This window comes from Phocoena phocoena, chromosome 16, assembly GCF_963924675.1.
Source record: "Phocoena phocoena chromosome 16, mPhoPho1.1, whole genome shotgun sequence".
Taxonomy (NCBI): Eukaryota; Metazoa; Chordata; class Mammalia; order Artiodactyla; family Phocoenidae; genus Phocoena; species Phocoena phocoena.
In genome coordinates this window covers 28,401,699-28,419,315 of record NC_089234.1, presented here as the reverse complement: position 1 = coordinate 28,419,315, position 17,617 = coordinate 28,401,699, and the positions used below count along the sequence as shown (strand labels likewise).

General features: G+C 45.2%; 1 protein-coding gene across 1 annotated transcript in view; it reads left to right on the top strand.

The window, feature by feature from the left end:
• The window catches only part of ABCC2 (ATP binding cassette subfamily C member 2), a 69,012-nt gene that overhangs the window by 11,704 nt on the left and 39,691 nt on the right, over positions 1-17,617 (top strand). The window contains exons 5-16 of the mRNA XM_065894828.1: positions 58-165; positions 820-875; positions 2,075-2,309; positions 4,233-4,396; positions 5,222-5,399; positions 8,653-8,907; positions 9,956-10,021; positions 12,066-12,203; positions 12,739-12,885; positions 14,049-14,133; positions 14,845-14,911; positions 16,387-16,513. Of these exons, the coding sequence (XP_065750900.1) occupies positions 58-165; positions 820-875; positions 2,075-2,309; positions 4,233-4,396; positions 5,222-5,399; positions 8,653-8,907; positions 9,956-10,021; positions 12,066-12,203; positions 12,739-12,885; positions 14,049-14,133; positions 14,845-14,911; positions 16,387-16,513 (1,626 nt within the window). The remainder of the gene's footprint in view (positions 1-57; positions 166-819; positions 876-2,074; positions 2,310-4,232; positions 4,397-5,221; positions 5,400-8,652; positions 8,908-9,955; positions 10,022-12,065; positions 12,204-12,738; positions 12,886-14,048; positions 14,134-14,844; positions 14,912-16,386; positions 16,514-17,617) is intronic.

Sequence of the window (17,617 nt, the reverse complement as noted above, 5' to 3'; positions counted from 1 at the left end):
GGGGCTGTTTAGACTTAATTCAGATAAAAGGCTCATTTTCTTTGTCCCCTCCCATAGGGCAGCAACCCTAACCTGGCCTATTCCTGCGTGTTCCTCATCTGCTATACACTCCAGATCCTGGTCCTGATCCTTTCAGCATTTTCAGAAAAAAATGACTCATCAAAAGTGAGACTCTAAATATGACCACTTCATATATTATTTAATTGGATGGTATCTTGACAGATGTAACTTTGAGATGTCTAGGTCTCATGAAGGTCCCACAAGCCCAGAATGTAGTAGTATAGTCCATTTTGTGATGTAAGGAAACAAAGTGACTAGAATTTGGAAACACTGACTTTTTTTTTTTTTTTTTTTTTTTTTTTTTTTTTTTGCGGTACGCGGGCCTCTCACTGCTGCGGCCTCTCCCGTTGCGGAGCACAGGCTCCGGACGCGCAGGCTCAGCGGCCTTGGCTCACAGGCCCAGCCGCTCCGTGGCATGTGGGATCTTCCCGGACGGAGGCACAAACCTGTGTCCCCTGCATCGGCAGGCGGGCTCTCAACCACTGTGCCACCAGGGAAGCCCGGAAACACTGACTTTTATATTGACCCACCAAGCTTCAGCATAGACAGTTAATTCATACATCTATGCCATAAAGTCTGGTTATCATTCTACTGGTGACCTTAGCGTCTCCAAACAAACACGTTGACCAGCCTACTTCAGTGTCATATCTAGTTTCTAGCACAACATCATATTTAGAAAACTCAGCTTCTGATTTTAGAGTTCCATAGAATTCCTGTTTCTAATTGATTTACTGTCTGATTTTTTTGTGTGTCTTGCAGCATCCTTCAACCACAGCTTCATTTCTGAGTAGCATCACCTTTAGTTGGTATGACAGGTAGGAAATACCTGGAGTGTGGCTTGTCTATATCCCTCCCCCCTCACTCTCCTGAAAGTGATGGAAATCTTAATTTTAAAAGTGCCTGCCATGGCTTCCATTTCTCCTCTGCTTAGAGTCAGAGGATGTTAAAACATACAGGTCAGTTTACTGCAGTCCCTTCACTGGGCAGATGGGGAAGCTGAGGAGAGGAAGGAGGGGGGTTTGCTCTTGGTAACCTGAGGAGTTCCATGAAAAAAAAAAGGATAGGAGGAAAAGGAGGCAGTAGGACAGGAAAAGGGAAATTTGGGGTCAAGGAGGGTGGCACAGACTCAGGTAAGGGATGAAATAGCTGTTCTGGGCTTCCAGAGGATCTGGAGCAGCCGTCCTTGGTCTTTGTAGTTCCACGGACCCCTTTGGCAGCCTGGTAACACCCATGAATCCCTTCTCAGATGATGTTTTAAATGTGTACAATAAAAGACATGGAATTATAAAGGGAAACAAATATATTGAAATGTAGTTACCAAATTTGTGATATAGTAATACATGTGCTTCTTTATTAATGCATTAAATATCAAGACCTAATGCTGGCTGGGTTTAATAGTTTCAAAGCAGTGATGAGTGTAAATGAGCCATGAAAACATCTGTGACTTTTGTTACCTGGTAACAAAGGCACAAGTACTCTGTTTTGGAACTGTGGTGGGTTGACTACATTCATGTTAGAAGGAAAGGCTAAATTTCAGTTAGAAGCTAATAAAAGTAAAGATGTAATTTATTTTCTATCCATGTTCTCAAATCCCAGGTTGAGGAGCCCTGATCTAGAGAGAGAGCATTAGAGGCAGCCCCCAGGTCTGCTCAGTTCCTTAAGGGCAACGTGGAGGCTCCTCAGGGAGATGCCAGGGCAGCAGAGAGGCAGCCAGTGTTTGAGAAGGAAGGAACAGGATCGGGGGAGGTGATGTGCTTTTGGCTCTCAATTCAGTAGGACTCCTTCCCCTTCTCTTGTTTTCTCCCGCCTTCTATCACCCCCACCCACTCCCTTTTCTGCTCTCCCCACTCCTGTTTCGAGTTCTAAGAGCTAGGAGCTGGGATAGTAGAGCAAGGGAGAAGCCCCATTCTTCTGTCCCTCCATCCTGGGACTGGATGGTTTTGACAGAGGCAGCGAGGAGACAGCCTCTGGTCCCAACTGCAGGGCCTCAGCCTGTGGGTCGCTCTTGTTCCAGCATTGTTCTGAAAGGCTTCAAGAAACCTCTGACGCTTGAAGATATCTGGGATATTGATGAAGAGACTAAAACAAAGACACTAGTCAGCAGGTTTGAAAAGTACATGGCAGGAGAGCTGCAGAAGGCCCGGCAGGCATTCCAGAAACGGCAGCAGAAGAACTCCCAGTGGAACCCTGGAGCCAGGCTGCATGGTTTGGACAAGAACCAGAGTCAAAGCCAAGATGTCCTTGTCCTGGTAACTTTCCCACGGGTGTCTGTTCGAATGTGCTGTATGTCTTAGGCAAGAGGACACCAATGTCCTGGTGAATCTGTCCTTTCATTTTGACAGCACTTTATACTTTACAGTGCATTTTATATTATTAGTAATAGTCACAATACTAATAGTACCTTAGTGATGGATACATGGGAGTATAATGTAGTACTGATCTCTCTCATTTGGGGTATATTTGAAATTTTCCACAATAAAATGTATTTTTAAACAGAAAAATAAAATACCTTAGCATTGCTAGAATCTGCACGTTGGTGGGATTTATCATTAGCAGCTAATTTATTTTTTTATTCACTTGAAAATATTGAGTACCACTGTGTGTCAGAGACCATTCTGGGCACAGGTATAAGGATCTGCCTGAAAGAGTCCTCACCTTTAGCGAGCTGGAAAATAAATAATAAACCAATACATACATTACTCTTTCAGAGTAGTAAGTGCTATTAAGAAAACATGTTAATGTGTCTGGCGTGAAGTGCTTCCTTAGAGTAACAGGAGAGGCTTCTCAGAGGAGATGACGTTTGGGTAAAAATCCAAGCGATGAAAAGAGCCCATGAGAAGGAAGCGTATTTCACTCAGAGGGCGCAGGAGGGGGGAAGCTGAGAGCGGAACATGGTTGGCTTGTTTGGAGAAGAGAAAGAGGATGCGGGAGCATGGAGAGAAAGGCTGAGTGAGGGGTGAGGTGAGCTCGGGGAAAGGAGCAGGGATTAAGTGGTGTAGACCCTCATGGGCCATGGTGAGGAGCCTGGATTTTATTTTAACTCTGATGGAAAGCCGGTGGAAAGTTTTGAGCAGAGGCGTAATGCGATCAGATTTACATTTTTAAAAGCCCACTGAAGCAGCTGCCAGGAGAACGGATGGTTGGGAGGCAAAAGTGGAAGCTGGGAAGCAGGTTGAGGCAGGTGTTCAGGCAAGAGACCGATCAGATGGGACCTCAGTGAGAGAAATTACAGGAGGATGTCACTGAGGCTGAGAGGCTGGAATTGGGGGCCTGGTGGGGACTCCTGAGACAGGAAAAGGAAGAGGCGGGAGAGTGGGTGGTGATATCTCATGTAGTAGATTCCCGGGGTCGCTGAAACAAAGCACCACAAACCGCGTGGCTTAAAACAACAGAAATGTATTGTCTCACAACTCAGAGGAGGCCAGAGGTCTGAAATCAAAGCATCAGCTGGGCCATATGCTCCCTCTAAAACCTGTAGGGAAGAAACCTTCCTTGCCTCTCCCACCTTCTGGGTTTTACCAGCAGTCCTTGGTGTTCCTTGGCTTGTGGCTGTTTTCACTCCACTCTCTGCCTCTGTCATCATGTGTCCTCTTCCCCCATGTCTGTCTCTTCTTACAAGGACACCAGTCATATTGGAGGAGGACCCATTGCATGACACACTCTAATGACCTCATCTTGATTACATCTGCAAAGGCCCTATTTCCAAACAAGGGCACGTTCTAAGGCACCGGGGGTTAGGACTTCAACATAACTTTTGGGGGGATTCTATTCAACCCATAACACCCCACAATAACCATGAACAAGAAGAGAATGGAAAGGCTTTTAAGCATCCGAAATATATATATATATATAAAATCACGCCCATGCCCTTCCCTCCCACGATGCCCCACAGTTCCCCAGTCAGAGGCTGTTCTTTGCTTTTACATGGTATTCTCACCAGGTTTGTTGCCTGTTTTCCTAATCCAGAATAGATCCGAAGTATCAGGAGGGGGAGAGGGGAACAGTGATAGCAGCTAAAAGGGTGAATGGGATCAGGCAGTGGAGAGAAGACCGAAACCTGTACAAAGAAGGCAGCAGGGCTCAGGGGCTAACACTTGGGAACTGTTCAGTAAAGACAAAGTCTTCCACCACACAGCTCTGCAAGCACTGATGTTGTTTGGTTTTGTACCCAGGAAGAAACTAAAAAGAATAAAAAGAAGTCTGAGACCACTAAAGACTTCCCCAAGTCCTGGTTGGTGAAAGCCCTCTTCAAAACTTTCTACGTCATCCTCCTGAAATCATTCCTGCTGAAGCTGGTGTATGACATCCTCATGTTCCTGAATCCTCAGCTGCTGAAGTGAGTCCTCAGGCCCTGGCTTGTCCTTGCAGGGCCTCCTCTGCCACTCTGCTTTTTGCCCCTTGTATATGCAGGCAGGAGCCTATTATCGAGTTTCCATTTTTTTAAATGCTCATAACTTTCTTCAACCTTACAGCATTGTGTTCATGAAAAGCACAAGGCATTTTTCAAGATCTAAAATGATCTGAAAAATCATTTAGATCCTTTAGCCTCCCTCTTTTCCACGTCCTTCTCCTCATAGGAAGCCAGATGCTTTTTAGGGGTGCTTTCTTCTTAAACAGAACTGCTGTGAGCCGAGTCATGTCCAAAACGTGGGTCTCATACCCCAGGAGAGGCTTGTACATAGTGTCTGTAACCTCATTGCTCCACGGTCACGCATTCAGTGGGAGGTTCAGGTTAATCATGACAGGACTTCAGTCTGCCAGGATCTATGGAATGAACTATCCTCCAGGGGAAACCCTTCTAACTCACGCTGGATACAAGTCCTAATTCCTTTCCAGGAATCAATCAACTTGCTACATAACATCCTCTTTTACCAGAGGGTAGGGAAAGAGAGCGTCTAAGAAAGCATTGCAGTGGCAGCTTTGTGGAGCACACGTTATCCCGTCTCACGGTCATGGGTCGTCAACCCTTAACCCTTGCTGCCTATCTCCAAAAAAGGCAAGAGTGCTGGCATGGCTGTGGAGCTCAGTCTTCCAAGAGCATTGAAAAATTCTGGTCACTTTTGTTACCAACCGGGTAGGATAGTGTAGCTGGCTGTGCACAAGGAGGGTGACGAGCCCTCGGAGGCTTGACGGCGCCACTTACTTGGTTTTGCTCTGGCAGATTGCTGATCTCCTTTGCAAATGACCATGACATATATCTGTGGACTGGGTATCTCTATTCAATCCTCTTCTTCGCCGTGGCCCTCATCCAGTCTGTCTGCCTTCAGTATTACTTTAAACTGTGCTTTATGCTGGGCATGAAAGTACGGACCACCATCATGGCTTCTGTATATAAGAAGGTAAGTGAAATATGCCAGGCATCACCAAAGAAAATCCCCTTTGTAAATGTGAGCATTTCTTCCCAGATTGAGGAAAATTTGATGGAAATGATAACTGATCTCAACACTGGATTTTGGCTAAACATACAGCCTTCTTTAGATATTTCTTTGGAGATGAAAATGAAAAGTGTGTATACAGACATACAGCGTCTGTGTGTGTGGGGTGAGGTGCACTCCAGGGAAAAGCCGGCAAGCTGTTCTCTGCCCGGGATCTGCCTTTCAGCTTTGAAGGCTTGCATACCGTCCCTCTCTTCCTTCCTCTCTCCACAAGGTGACAACACCTTGGGACAGAATGTAAAGTCAGAAAAGAAGCTGGCCAAGGGCAGACTCTTCAGATCACCAACATTTAAACCAAATACTACATGAAACTTGGCTCATAAGACCTGGTGTGTCCATCTCAACTCACAATTTTGCCATAGACTAGAACGCCCTGTGAACCAGGACTCCATCTCCCCGGACTGACTTTTGCCTAGTGACTTCTTTTTCTCAGTCTTGAGTAACGACCAACATGTCCTCTGCCTGATTCCTTTTTTGGATTTGTAAATACCTTCACACTGGTTACTAAGTTCTGCAGACTTGGGAGCTATTCCATTTCCTTAAGATGATTTTCCCCATATTCCCTCTGACACGTTGCTTTTAATGTTTAACTTTCTCAGAGCAACTTTATTTCCCTCCGTCCTAGACACCAAGGTGAATTCTCATTTTTTCCCTTAAATGAAAGTAGAGTCAAGTATATCTCAATTTAAAAAATAAATAAAAAGAAATGAAAATAGTGACTACAAGCCTGAGGAGAAAATTCATCCATTAGGAGATGATGATACTTTTTATAGGTCAGAACATCAGTCGGTTGCCTTTTCTTCCTCTTTTTCATCCACCACTGGAGTGTTCCATCATAGTGACTTCTCTGTTACAGTTCCTGATTTTATCCTTTGCTTTCCTCTCTTAAGACTCCAGTGTGTCTTTTGTCTTTCCTGAGTAGATGCTGACTCATCGAGAGACCCAGAGAGGTGATCCAAATGTCTTTAGATCAGAAGTCTGGTCAAGTTCTTTGAACTCCCAGATCCCCTCACACTGGAATTTGTCTTCTCCAAAATTAAAATTTGAATCCCCTTATTCCTTCTGGAGATACTGTATTTCTGCTGGTTTGCAGGATATGAGGTCACTAACCAGGCTGTCTCAGACATTTCTATGAACGTACACTTTTACAATTGTGGTGATTCATTTCTACTACTTTGATTCTTAATATTGATATGTTCCAAGTTTTGCAACTGTTAGAATCCATAAGGATAGAGCCCTTAATTCAAATAAATATTGCTACTAAAACAGAATTTTTTAAAAAGATTTTGTTTGACGTGGACCATTTTTAAAGTCTTTATTGAATTTGTTACAGTATTGCTTCTGTTTTATGTTTTGTTTTTTTGGCCCCAAGCATGTGGGATCTTAGCTCCCTGACCAGGGATCGAACCTGCACCCCGGGCATTGGAAGGCGAAGTCTTAACCACTGGACCACCAGGGAAGTCCCTAAAATAGAATTTAAAGTTGACTAATTTTATATGTTTAGATTATGCTTCATTTATGAAAAGTTATGAAACATTTTTTACATCCATTATCAATTCTTAGCCCTGGGAAGTAACTGCATTACCCCTAGTTACAGAGAAGTAGGGCTTAGATCATTTCAATGCCTAGAATCACATAGACAGGACCTGCCTCTAGACAAGGGCTATTGGGACTAAATTAATGACTTTACCACTTTACAAAGATTTATTGAAAAAAAAGTACAGTGATTACTTTGAAGGGTAATTAGATGTTACTTTTTGTTTTTGTTCTTCAATACCAAAGGGGAGGCAGAGCAGTGAAATGATGTCTCTAGAACCTTGGTAGCCTAACATTTTAGGAAATTTCCTTCTTTTTACTGTACAACCAAGAATCCTGATATATTCTAAAGACTTTATTGATGGATTAAGATGACAGTAGAGCTTCTAGAAGGAGGATGAAGGTGATCTCTAGGGCCACTCATAGCCTATATACTGCCTTGTGGGAATTAGAAGAAGGCTTTCATTCCTCTGGAAAGATGGAGCCCACACCAGAGGGTGGCTTGGTGAGCGTAGTACAAGCTGGTTTCATGCAGCCACCACCCGCCCCCCAGCCCCTTTTCTGGGAGCATTTGTACAAGGCACTGCTGTAAGTGACAGACTGTGGGTGTCAGCCTTCTGATCTCTCTAACAAGAGAGCAAGAGGCTCATGCTGCAAGATTCAGGCATCTAGATATTGCCCTCAAATTCCTGACAATAAGTCATTTTGCTTCCAGTGTGTGAACCCCGCAGCTTTCCTCACCATTCTAAGATCTCTGTCCTCCTTGGGAATGGTTGCAACCTCCTCACAGTATGGCTCCAAATAACATTGCCGCATTAAAGTCTGCAAGGCAAGAATGAATACATGCTTCTTCCTTTCATCCCTCCATTCCTTCCATCCTTCAGTATTTGATTTCCCTACTGTGTGCATGCGAAAGCGGTAGTGAATTGGACAGATGTAGCCCTTGTCCTTACAGAGTTTACAACTGGTGGAGAAATAGAAAAACAAAATTACACAGTGAAGTGTGGTGAATGTCATGGAGGAGGTAAGCACGGGTTGTTAGGGGAATACACAGGAGAAATATCTAACCTAAACTTGGGAGTCAGGGAAGTCTTCTGAGAAGTTCCATCTAAGTTGACACTAAGAGATAAATAGGACTTTTCTGAGCAAAAAGAGTGTGTGGAGGAACAGATGTTGGGGAAGGTAGGAATAGCAGGAAAAGTGGTCAAGAATGAGAGAACACTGTGTGTAAGATTTAGTGGCAAGGACTTCCCTGGTGGCGCAGTGGTTGAGAGTCCGCCTGCCGATGCAGGGGACATGGGTTCGTGCCCCAGTCCGGGAAGATCCCACATGTCGTGGAGCAGCTGGGCCCGTGAGTCATGGCCGCTGAGCCTGCGTGTCCGGAGCCTATGCTCTGCAACGGGAGAGGCCACAGCAGTGAGAGGCCCGCGTACCGCAAAAAAAAAAAAAAAAAAAAAAAAAAAAAGGATTTAGTGGCAAGAAGATCCCAGCCCCCTGGAAAAGTTGTGTCCATATGGAGCCCATCCTTCTACTGTCTTTCACTTCCTTCTTGAATTTCCCCTCTCACTCCCCAGTATCCTTGGCCTTGTCCAGGTGTCCCAATTCCAATCTTTGTTTTTAGGCGCTGACTCTATCCAACCAGGCCAGGAAGCAGTACACCATTGGAGAAACAGTGAACCTGATGTCTGTGGACGCCCAGAAGCTCATGGACGTGACCAACTTCATCCACCTGCTGTGGTCAAATGTTCTACAGATTTGCTTGTCCATCTACTTCCTGTGGGCAGAGTTGGGACCCTCAGTCTTAGCAGGTGTTGGGGTGATGGTGCTCCTAATCCCAATTAATGGGGTAATTGCCACCAAGAATAGGGCTATTCAGGTAAAGCAACAGTCACTGGGGACATGTTTATGTTCTTCAAAGTCTAAAGTCTTTTACTTCCTCTATTCTGACTTGTGATTGGAGTTTGAGCAACGCAGAGCTGGTAGAAGACTTGCCACTGTCTCAGATGAGCTTGGCTTGATCTTCCCTTTTCATCTTCTGACCACTCTTAGGGTTTATATACTCTGTCTTGATGCATGTTCCTCATTGGAAAGAGAAGAGCCGCCCAGGGACCCTGCATATAACTCTTACACCCTGCTCCACTGGGCTGTTCTTAGCACAGTGATTATTGGCCCTGTTTTGCCGTCATAGTAATGCAAACCAGCCACACACAGCAGTCACATGAGCAACCCAAACTTTAGGCCTAAGTCCTGGCAGTCAACCCTGCTACCACCAGGTAGCAGGGCTCCATGTGGACAGTTGTTAGCTATGCCAGAAATCATATTTTGGATGGGTGAACTCAGTGGCGTATGTCATTTAGTCCATTTGTTATGCATTCATTTAGTTGCAAATATTTTAAAAATATTTTTTGTATGTCCTATTTTGGGGGAACACAGCAGCAAATTAGACAAGGCTCTTGCTCTTGTGGAACTTACGTTCTACTTGGGGTGGAGATTCGGGCCATAAACAAGTAAAAGCAAAGAAGGAAAATGTCGGTTATGATAAGTACTATGCAGAGAATTCAACAGGGTGATATGCTAGTGAGTGGGTGGGTGGCAGTGTTATGGGATCAGGAAAGACCTCTGTGAGGAGGGGACATTGAGCTGAGCTCTGGACAACACCAACCTGAATGTGAAGGAGGAAGCCATGGCAAAAGCAACCTAGGAGGAGGGCACAGTCGGGCCAAGGCTGTTCAGGTTCAGAAAGAAGGTGGGTGTGGCAGGGGCGGGGAGGCAAGGAGGAGAGTGGGAGAGACAGCCCATCACTGGGCACCTCAAGTTCTCACCAAGTGACAGCCACAAGCGCCACTGAGATTTAGTATCTGCAGCAAATCTGGACCCTCTCACATGGAAGTGTGTTCTGTGTTTGTTTCACTTTTTCCTGGCAGGTTAAAAATATGAAGTATAAAGACAACCGTTTAAAGATCATGAATGAGGTTCTCAGTGGGATCAAGGTGAGAAGCTGAGTGTAGGTGACTCTCTGGGCGCAATGACGGCAACAGTGGGTTCTTAGGCTTAACAAACTTGCTAGAGGTTGTGGATTTCTGCTTCCGGGCCTGTGATGTGTCCCATGACTTCTGATTCATTAGCCCAGAAGTCTCCTGTTTCTTGTCCTGGTACTCCTCTCAGGACCTCTTTTGATCATGATTTCTATTTAATTATGTTAAATGGCTTGTTTTGTTTTTGTATTTTACTGTAGAGATTGTCAAACGTGCACAAAAGTAAAGAGAATGGTTTAATGATTTATTAAACCCCATGGATTTATCACCCACCTCTAGCAATTATCAGCATGACCTAACTTGTTTCATCTATATCCCCACTCTCTACTTCATGCCCTGCTAGATTATTTAAAATCAAATCTCAGATATTTTGTCATTTCATTTGTAAATACTGGGTATGTATTTCTAAAATAAGGACTTCATTTTTTAACATAACCACGATACCAATAGCATACCTGAAAAAAAAATGAACAGCCCTTTGATACCATTAAATTTCCCCAATTACCTCATACATGTCTTTTTAATTTAATTTTATTTTACCATTGGTTAGTTTGAATAAGGATCCAAAAACTGTCCACACATGGCATTTAGTTGACAGTGCTTTTGATCTACGGTAGTCATTTGGTCGTTTTAGAGAAAACAAGTTGTCTTGTTCCAACGTTTCTTGTAAATTGGTGGTTAGATCTAGAGGCTTGAATATATTTTGGCTTGTTTGTTTTTTGTGTTTGTTTGTTTGGGGTGGGGTTGAGGGGCAAGGATACTTTCAGAGAGTGCTTCCTAACTTAGCGATGATGAGTGCTTATGGGGTCCAGGCGTTGTCAGCCTGACTCATCCCTTATTGTGTTTCCTGCTGTTCTTTCACCCAGAGTAGTGACTTGTGGCCCGGGCAGCACATTTCAATCTCCTGGGAAGTTTGTAAACCCACTGAGGCTTGGGGCCTACTTCAAACCATTTTTTTGGACTCTCTGGGGGTGAGGCTCAGGCATATATATATATACACATATATATATGTATACATATATATACACATATATATATGTATACATATATATATACATACATACACACACGTGTGTGTGTGTATATATATATATATTTTTGAAAGCTCCCTAAGTGATTCTAATATGTAGCCAAAGTTGAAAACCACTGTCATAAAGGTTTTAGCAGCCACTGATGATCACTGCCTTATTCTATTATTTCATTAGTAGTTGCAAAAGGGTGATGTTTTAATCCCATTATTCCTTTGCCATTGCTTAGCTGGAATTGTGTAATGAAGAATGCTCTTTAATCAGCTAGTTGGTTACCCTAAAGTAAAGTTTGTACAGGATAGGCAGGATAAATACAGGCTTCTTTCCTCTATCTACTAGTTTTCAAAATAATGCATTTTCATCCTTCAAAGGTGACCAATAGATTCTTTTTTAATATATACGTTGCTTTTGAATTCATGGACTTTAATATTACCCTAAACCTCTTGAAAACGAAAAAGAGGCCCCTTTGAACATCCTGCTATTTCTCCACACAGAGCTCTATATGCCTTCTTGCCAATGTGGCAAAATGAAAACATAGACCTGGTTTCAGGTCTCAGCTCTACCACTCACTAGGATGGTGACTTTGGGCAAGTTACTTAGTCTCTCTCAACCTGTTTCCTTATTGTTAAAATGGATGCAGTAATTCTGTTAGAGTAGGTGGCTACCTCTTCCTGGTTTGCCCAGAACTTTCTGGGTTTAGCACTGAAAGCCCCATATCCTGGGGAACCTTTAATCCCAGGCAAAGTGGGACAGTTGGTCACACTTAGGACTAAGTAAGATAATGTATATAAAACGTTGTATACCTAGTAAGTTGTCAACAAATACAAGTTACCTTTCTGTGATCGCACTTTATAATCTGAATTTCTACTTCCCCAATGTTGGGGAGCATATCCTAAAACATGGGTGGATGGTATGCACCTGATGTCCTTTTGGGGCACCAGTGTGAGCTGTGCTCTTTTCTATCCTATTAGATCCTGAAATATTTTGCCTGGGAACCTTTATTCCAAAACCAAGTCCACGACCTTCGTAAGAAAGAGCTCAGGAACCTGCTGACGTTTGGGCAGTTGCAGTCTGTGATGATATTTCTCTTATACTTAACTCCGGTGCTGGTGAGTGACAGGAGTCAGTGGGCTGGGTCAGCTTCCTGGAGAAGAAGGTCTGTTTAGATAGACTGCCCGCACCTGTAGGCCTGACCCTGAAATCCAGGAGTTCATCACGTCCTCATGCTGCTATTCCTACCTCATGTCCCCAGATCTAGTTTCACCCTTGTGCACGATTTGGTGGTCTTGCCGCCCAGAGCAAGTTTCCAGGGGGTTCAGCATGAATGTGGTATCCAGGCATGGTCCGCGTGGGAAGGCTTCTCATCTTCTTGGGGAGGCCGCATGGGTCTGTAGCGGAAGGAACACTGATAACAGGAACCAGGAGACTCGAGCTCTGGTCCCAGCAATGCCATTAGTTGACTTTATGACCTCAGGCAAGATATTTCCTCCTCTTCTGCGCTCAGGTTTCTCACCTGTAACATGGGAGGGTTGAGGTAATCCCTAAGACTCCTTCAACTCTGATACAGTTCTGTGTTCCTGAGACTTAGAACAAGGCTGCTTGATCCCTTTTAGGAATAAATCACTGATGGCTTTGCTTTTCCAGGTGTCTGTGATCACATTTTCCGTTTACGTCCTGGTGGATAGCAGTAATATTCTGGATGCAGAAAAGGCCTTCACCTCCATCACCCTCTTCAATATCCTGCGATTTCCCATGAGCATGCTTCCCATGATAGTATCCACCGTGCTCCAGGTAGGTAGGAACTCTCACTGCTAACTGATTAGCTCTGGTTAAAAGCCTTAGAGTCCAGAATGACTGGTGTGTCATATCTCATTTCTAGCTTCTGCTGGTGAACCTTCAATTAGGGAGATTTTTTTGGTCTCTGGAGACCAACAGTTTGATTTAGTAAAATCACAAGCTCATTGAGCCCTAGTTTTTCTGACTATAAACTGAGGATAATCATCCCAGTCTCATCCATCTCCTTGCGAGGTATTTATGGAGCATTAGGGAAACATGGCACAAAAGGAGAGAAAAGGCTTCTCTTTGGATGAAGCCACATACATGGTGATAAAACCAAATGCAACCTGGGAGCCTCAAGGTGTCAGAAAATGGGCCATAGGGAGTGTTTGGGTCCTGAAAACTGAGCACAGTCACTGAGATAGACCAGGTACCAGACCTCAGGAGGACGTTCACAGGGCAGGTGGCAGACTGGTGAGGCAGCCAGGATGACAAAGTGTGGCGACCTGCATTCATCCTGGAGATGGCTGGCTTCAGACAGCTCAGGCCATAGGAAGGACTGGGATTTAGGAAAAGACCTCTCCCGGTACTGGAGGGTGTTAAGGAAGGCCGATAGATTTGGCTGATAAAGAAATAACATGCTCTTTTTAGATTCAGATAGTTTATCGCATAGAGAGCAAAAGCAGGATCAGCAGTGGTGACAGCTCCCTGCATGACAAAGGGGCCCGATGACCATGGCATGTGGGCAGTGAGGCACCATACGGGTCATGGACTCAGTTAAAGAAGAACATGCCAGGGGCCCAGTTACCAGAACCAGACAGAAGTTTTGTCTTAGAAGAAGGCAGAAGACAGTTTCTGGAACTAGGTCCAAAGAGAGCAGTAGAATTGACCTCCCCCCACACCACAGTGAGTTTTCTGAGGGGCTGAAATAGAGCATCTTAATTTCCCTCTGTTCAGAGCGGGCTGGCCCCCAGGGCTGAGGTGTGGCTGAATCACGCTGGGGAGCGGGGGGCCCGAGGGTAAGGGGCCAGAGGTTCCAGGTGTGGCAAATAGCAAACCATGGGCAAGAAGCCTGGCAGGTTGCCTATCTGCTGCCACATCCAAGGCTGATGACGAAGTCAAGCTCCTCTACTTGTGCTTGTCACTGAGGTTTTTTTATCCTTTATGTCCTTCTCTAGGCCAGTGTTTCCGTAGAACGGCTAGAGAAGTATTTGGGAGGGGATGACTTGGACACATCTGCCATTCGACATGACTGCAATTTTGGTAAGTGAATTTGGAAGTTGCATCCCATATATATTCACAGTGCTGGCACCAGTACTTTGCAGCAAGAAACTGATGGAAAGGGAAAGCTAGGGGACTTATCTTGCACCCATATTTGCACAGTATCCATACCGTTATTACTTAAATTATGCTTTCATTTAGAACAGATTGCCTAGCCAGATTGCCAAGCTAAGCTGGGGCAGCTATTCTGAGGATAAGCAGGGAATCCTGCAAAGGATCTAGAAGACAGAAGTCAGGATGGAGCCAAGCATGTGGAATTGGGAAGATAGGCTGGAGTGAAAGAACACACAAGTTCTAAAGGTCTAAGGACTGGGGGGCATCCATAGCCAGAAGGAGCAGTGGGTCTGGAATCCAGGGCAGGGAATGGCTGAGTTTATATTCAGAAGTGGAATTTATACAAGAGACTAGGCAACAGAGGGCCTGGGAATGTACCCAGACTGTCTGTAGATCAAGAATCTGGGCTACCAACAGGCTTGGGACTTCTAAGTAAAAAAAGGACATCGTATGCAGGCAACTCTTGGTGTCATCCCAGGACCTTTCATTTGCCTCTTGTCAGCTCAGGAGTCAGCACCTGACAGAGGCAATCTTGGGCTCTGCTGGAGGAAGCAGTGAGGGACACCTGAAGGCTAAGAAAGGGCAGACAGACATGTGGGGACCTACATCTGACTTAAAGAGGGGACTTTTTCTCAACAGATAAAGCTGTGCAGTTTTCTGAGGCATCCTTTACCTGGGACCACAATTCGGAAGTCACAATCCAAGAGTGAGTTGCCTCCTTTTCCTCTTGCTGTTTTTTAGGATTCTCCTTGCCAGTCTTGTTATTGAAAAATTCCATGTAATGTAGTACATGGGGAAACGAGCTATGTGCATGTGTTCAGTTAGAGACTAGTGCAGGCTAAACTCTTGGAGGGATGAACTGACAGCAAAGATCCTGAGCCCCTGTCCCTGTAACTACATCTGCTACCCTGCTTTCCTACTGTGGGACAGTGCAAGTCCAGCTGAGAGCCTATGAAGACATTTATTCTCCAGACTGGATGGAGCTAGTGCAGGGTTGGCAGGTAGCCTAGGTCTCTGGGTATGGTAGTGGATACACACAAGAACCTGAACTCAATTTAAGTTCATTTATTCACTTAAGAATAGTAATCAAGAAAAATCTGCCTTCTTTGCCCAGAGTGGTTGTTGGGAGCTGCCTCTATAATCAACTTCAGATCTGGAATTTTTCATCTACATAACCCATTCTCACATTCCCCTGCCTTAAGCCAACCCTTTCTTGCCACATTGCTGCATGTAATGTGTTCCTTAAGCACTGTATGTACTGGTACGCCCAACTCAGCCACTGAGCACAGCACCACAGAGCACACCGGGAGCCCAAGCAGGCCAGATATTTTCTTCACAACTGAGTATACCTGATTATCTCCCTGCTACACCCAGAACTTTCCACATTTCTCTCCTATTCCTAGATCCTTTAACATGGACTCTGGAGCTTGCCCCAGCATGTGTCAGGCAAGAAGCCCCACCTCTGAACCCTCCCAACCTGAAAGCCTCACTTTGCAGAGAGCAGAGTGGACATAGCTCCCACTTTGCTAGTAGGATAAGTCTGGAAGGAGTCCAGCTCAAGGGGCAGGTTCAGAAAGCCTGTGAACAAGTTCCCCATGTTCCTAATGTTCTAGGGACTTAAATAATAGGGCCAGAACAGAGAGTTTCCAGGAGCCTGGCCCAGTGTGGGCCCCTCCCCAGTCAGACTCAGCCAGATCTCCAGGGGGAGGGGAGCAGGGAATCTGTGCTTTCAGCAAGTGTTTTACTGAATGGTTATTCTCATTGAATGGCCAACTTCGGGATACATTAATCTGGTCCAACCCCATTAGTTTAGAAATGAGAGTCCAGGAGAAGTGGCCCTCCAAGATCACACAGCTCGGCAGTGGCAGAGTTGGGACTTGAACCAATAGGGTCTTGTTCAGTGGTACCACGTTGGTTCTAAAATAATTTTTCCAGTGGAAACTCACATTTGCAACAAACAACTTATACATGAGGACTTACACTCAAAACTCTTAGAGCAGAAAAAAAAATCATTAGAGAAATACTTTGGAGTATTTTATATGCAAGACAAATTTTCCAATCTTGAGGGAAAATCTCCTAATAATCAGACTTCCTATGGAGCGTCTGAGAAGTGGCTTGAACTTCTCCTGAATAACACCCCGCCACACACCCTTCTCTTTCAAGTGCACTTCTCTCTTTCAGTGTGAACCTAGACATTATGCCAGGCCAACTGGTGGCTGTGGTGGGCACTGTGGGCTCTGGGAAATCCTCCTTGATGTCAGCCATGCTGGGAGAAATGGAAAATGTCCACGGGCACATCACGGTCAAGGTGAGAAGGAATGCCAAGGAGAAGACTTCTGACACTCAAATGTGGTCTCTTGGCGCTGCCTTCTCATTGGCAGAATGAACTAGAATCTGATAACTACTCCTGTCATGTTGCTGTAGGTGAGGTCGTGGAGAAATGGTAGATTCTTTGCCCCACCCCACATATATAAGCATACTCTGGGGTAGATTCTAAAAACCTGCATTTTTAATGAGCTCTCCAGGTGATTCTCATATGCATACCAAAGTTTGAAAACTTGAACAGAGATGTCTTCTATCAAAGTATAGGTAATTCTACTATATCTGTGTTTCTGAAAACCTCACGTTCTGTGAAACTGTACAATAAAAATAATAGGACCTGGGGGAAAGAGTTGCAACAGATCATTAAAAACATATGTAACTTTGTAAACAGGGTAGCAACAAAAACAACAACAGCGATAACAATTAAAACAGCACTGGGCTTCCCTGGTGGCGCAGTGGTTGAGAGTCCGCCTGCCGATGCAGGGGACGCGGGTTCGTGCCCCGGTCCGGGAAGATCCCACGTGCCGCGGAGCGGCTGGGCCCGTGAGCCATGGCCGCTGAGCCTGCGCGTCCGGAGCCTGTGCTCCGCAACGGGAGAGGCCACGACAGTGAGAGGCCCGCGTACCGCAAAAAAAAAAAAATACCCAGCTCTCAAAGGAAGAGGTGAGAGGCCCAGAACTAATTGTGAAGCTGGGTGTAATTGTCAGTGGAGATTTTACAGCGCTAATTTTTTTTTTTTTTTTGTGGTACGTGGGCCTCTCACTGTCGTGGCCTCTCCCGTTGCGGAGCACAGGCTCCGGACGCGCAGGCTCAGCGGCCATGGCTCACGGGCCCAGCCGCTCCGCGGAACGTGGGATCTTCCCGGACCGGGGCACGAACCCGCGTCCCCTGCATCGGCAGGCGGACTCTCAACCACTGCGCCACCAGGGAAGCCCGAGAGCTGGGTGTTTGAGGGCACTTGCTTCCAGTACAAAAACATGACATAGAGTATAGATGTCGTCAATTATAATTTTTTTAAATAAGAGGAAATGTTTTCATGGCATCTCCATCAGTACTCTCAGCTTCCCCAGAGAGCTAAATTTAGGGGAAA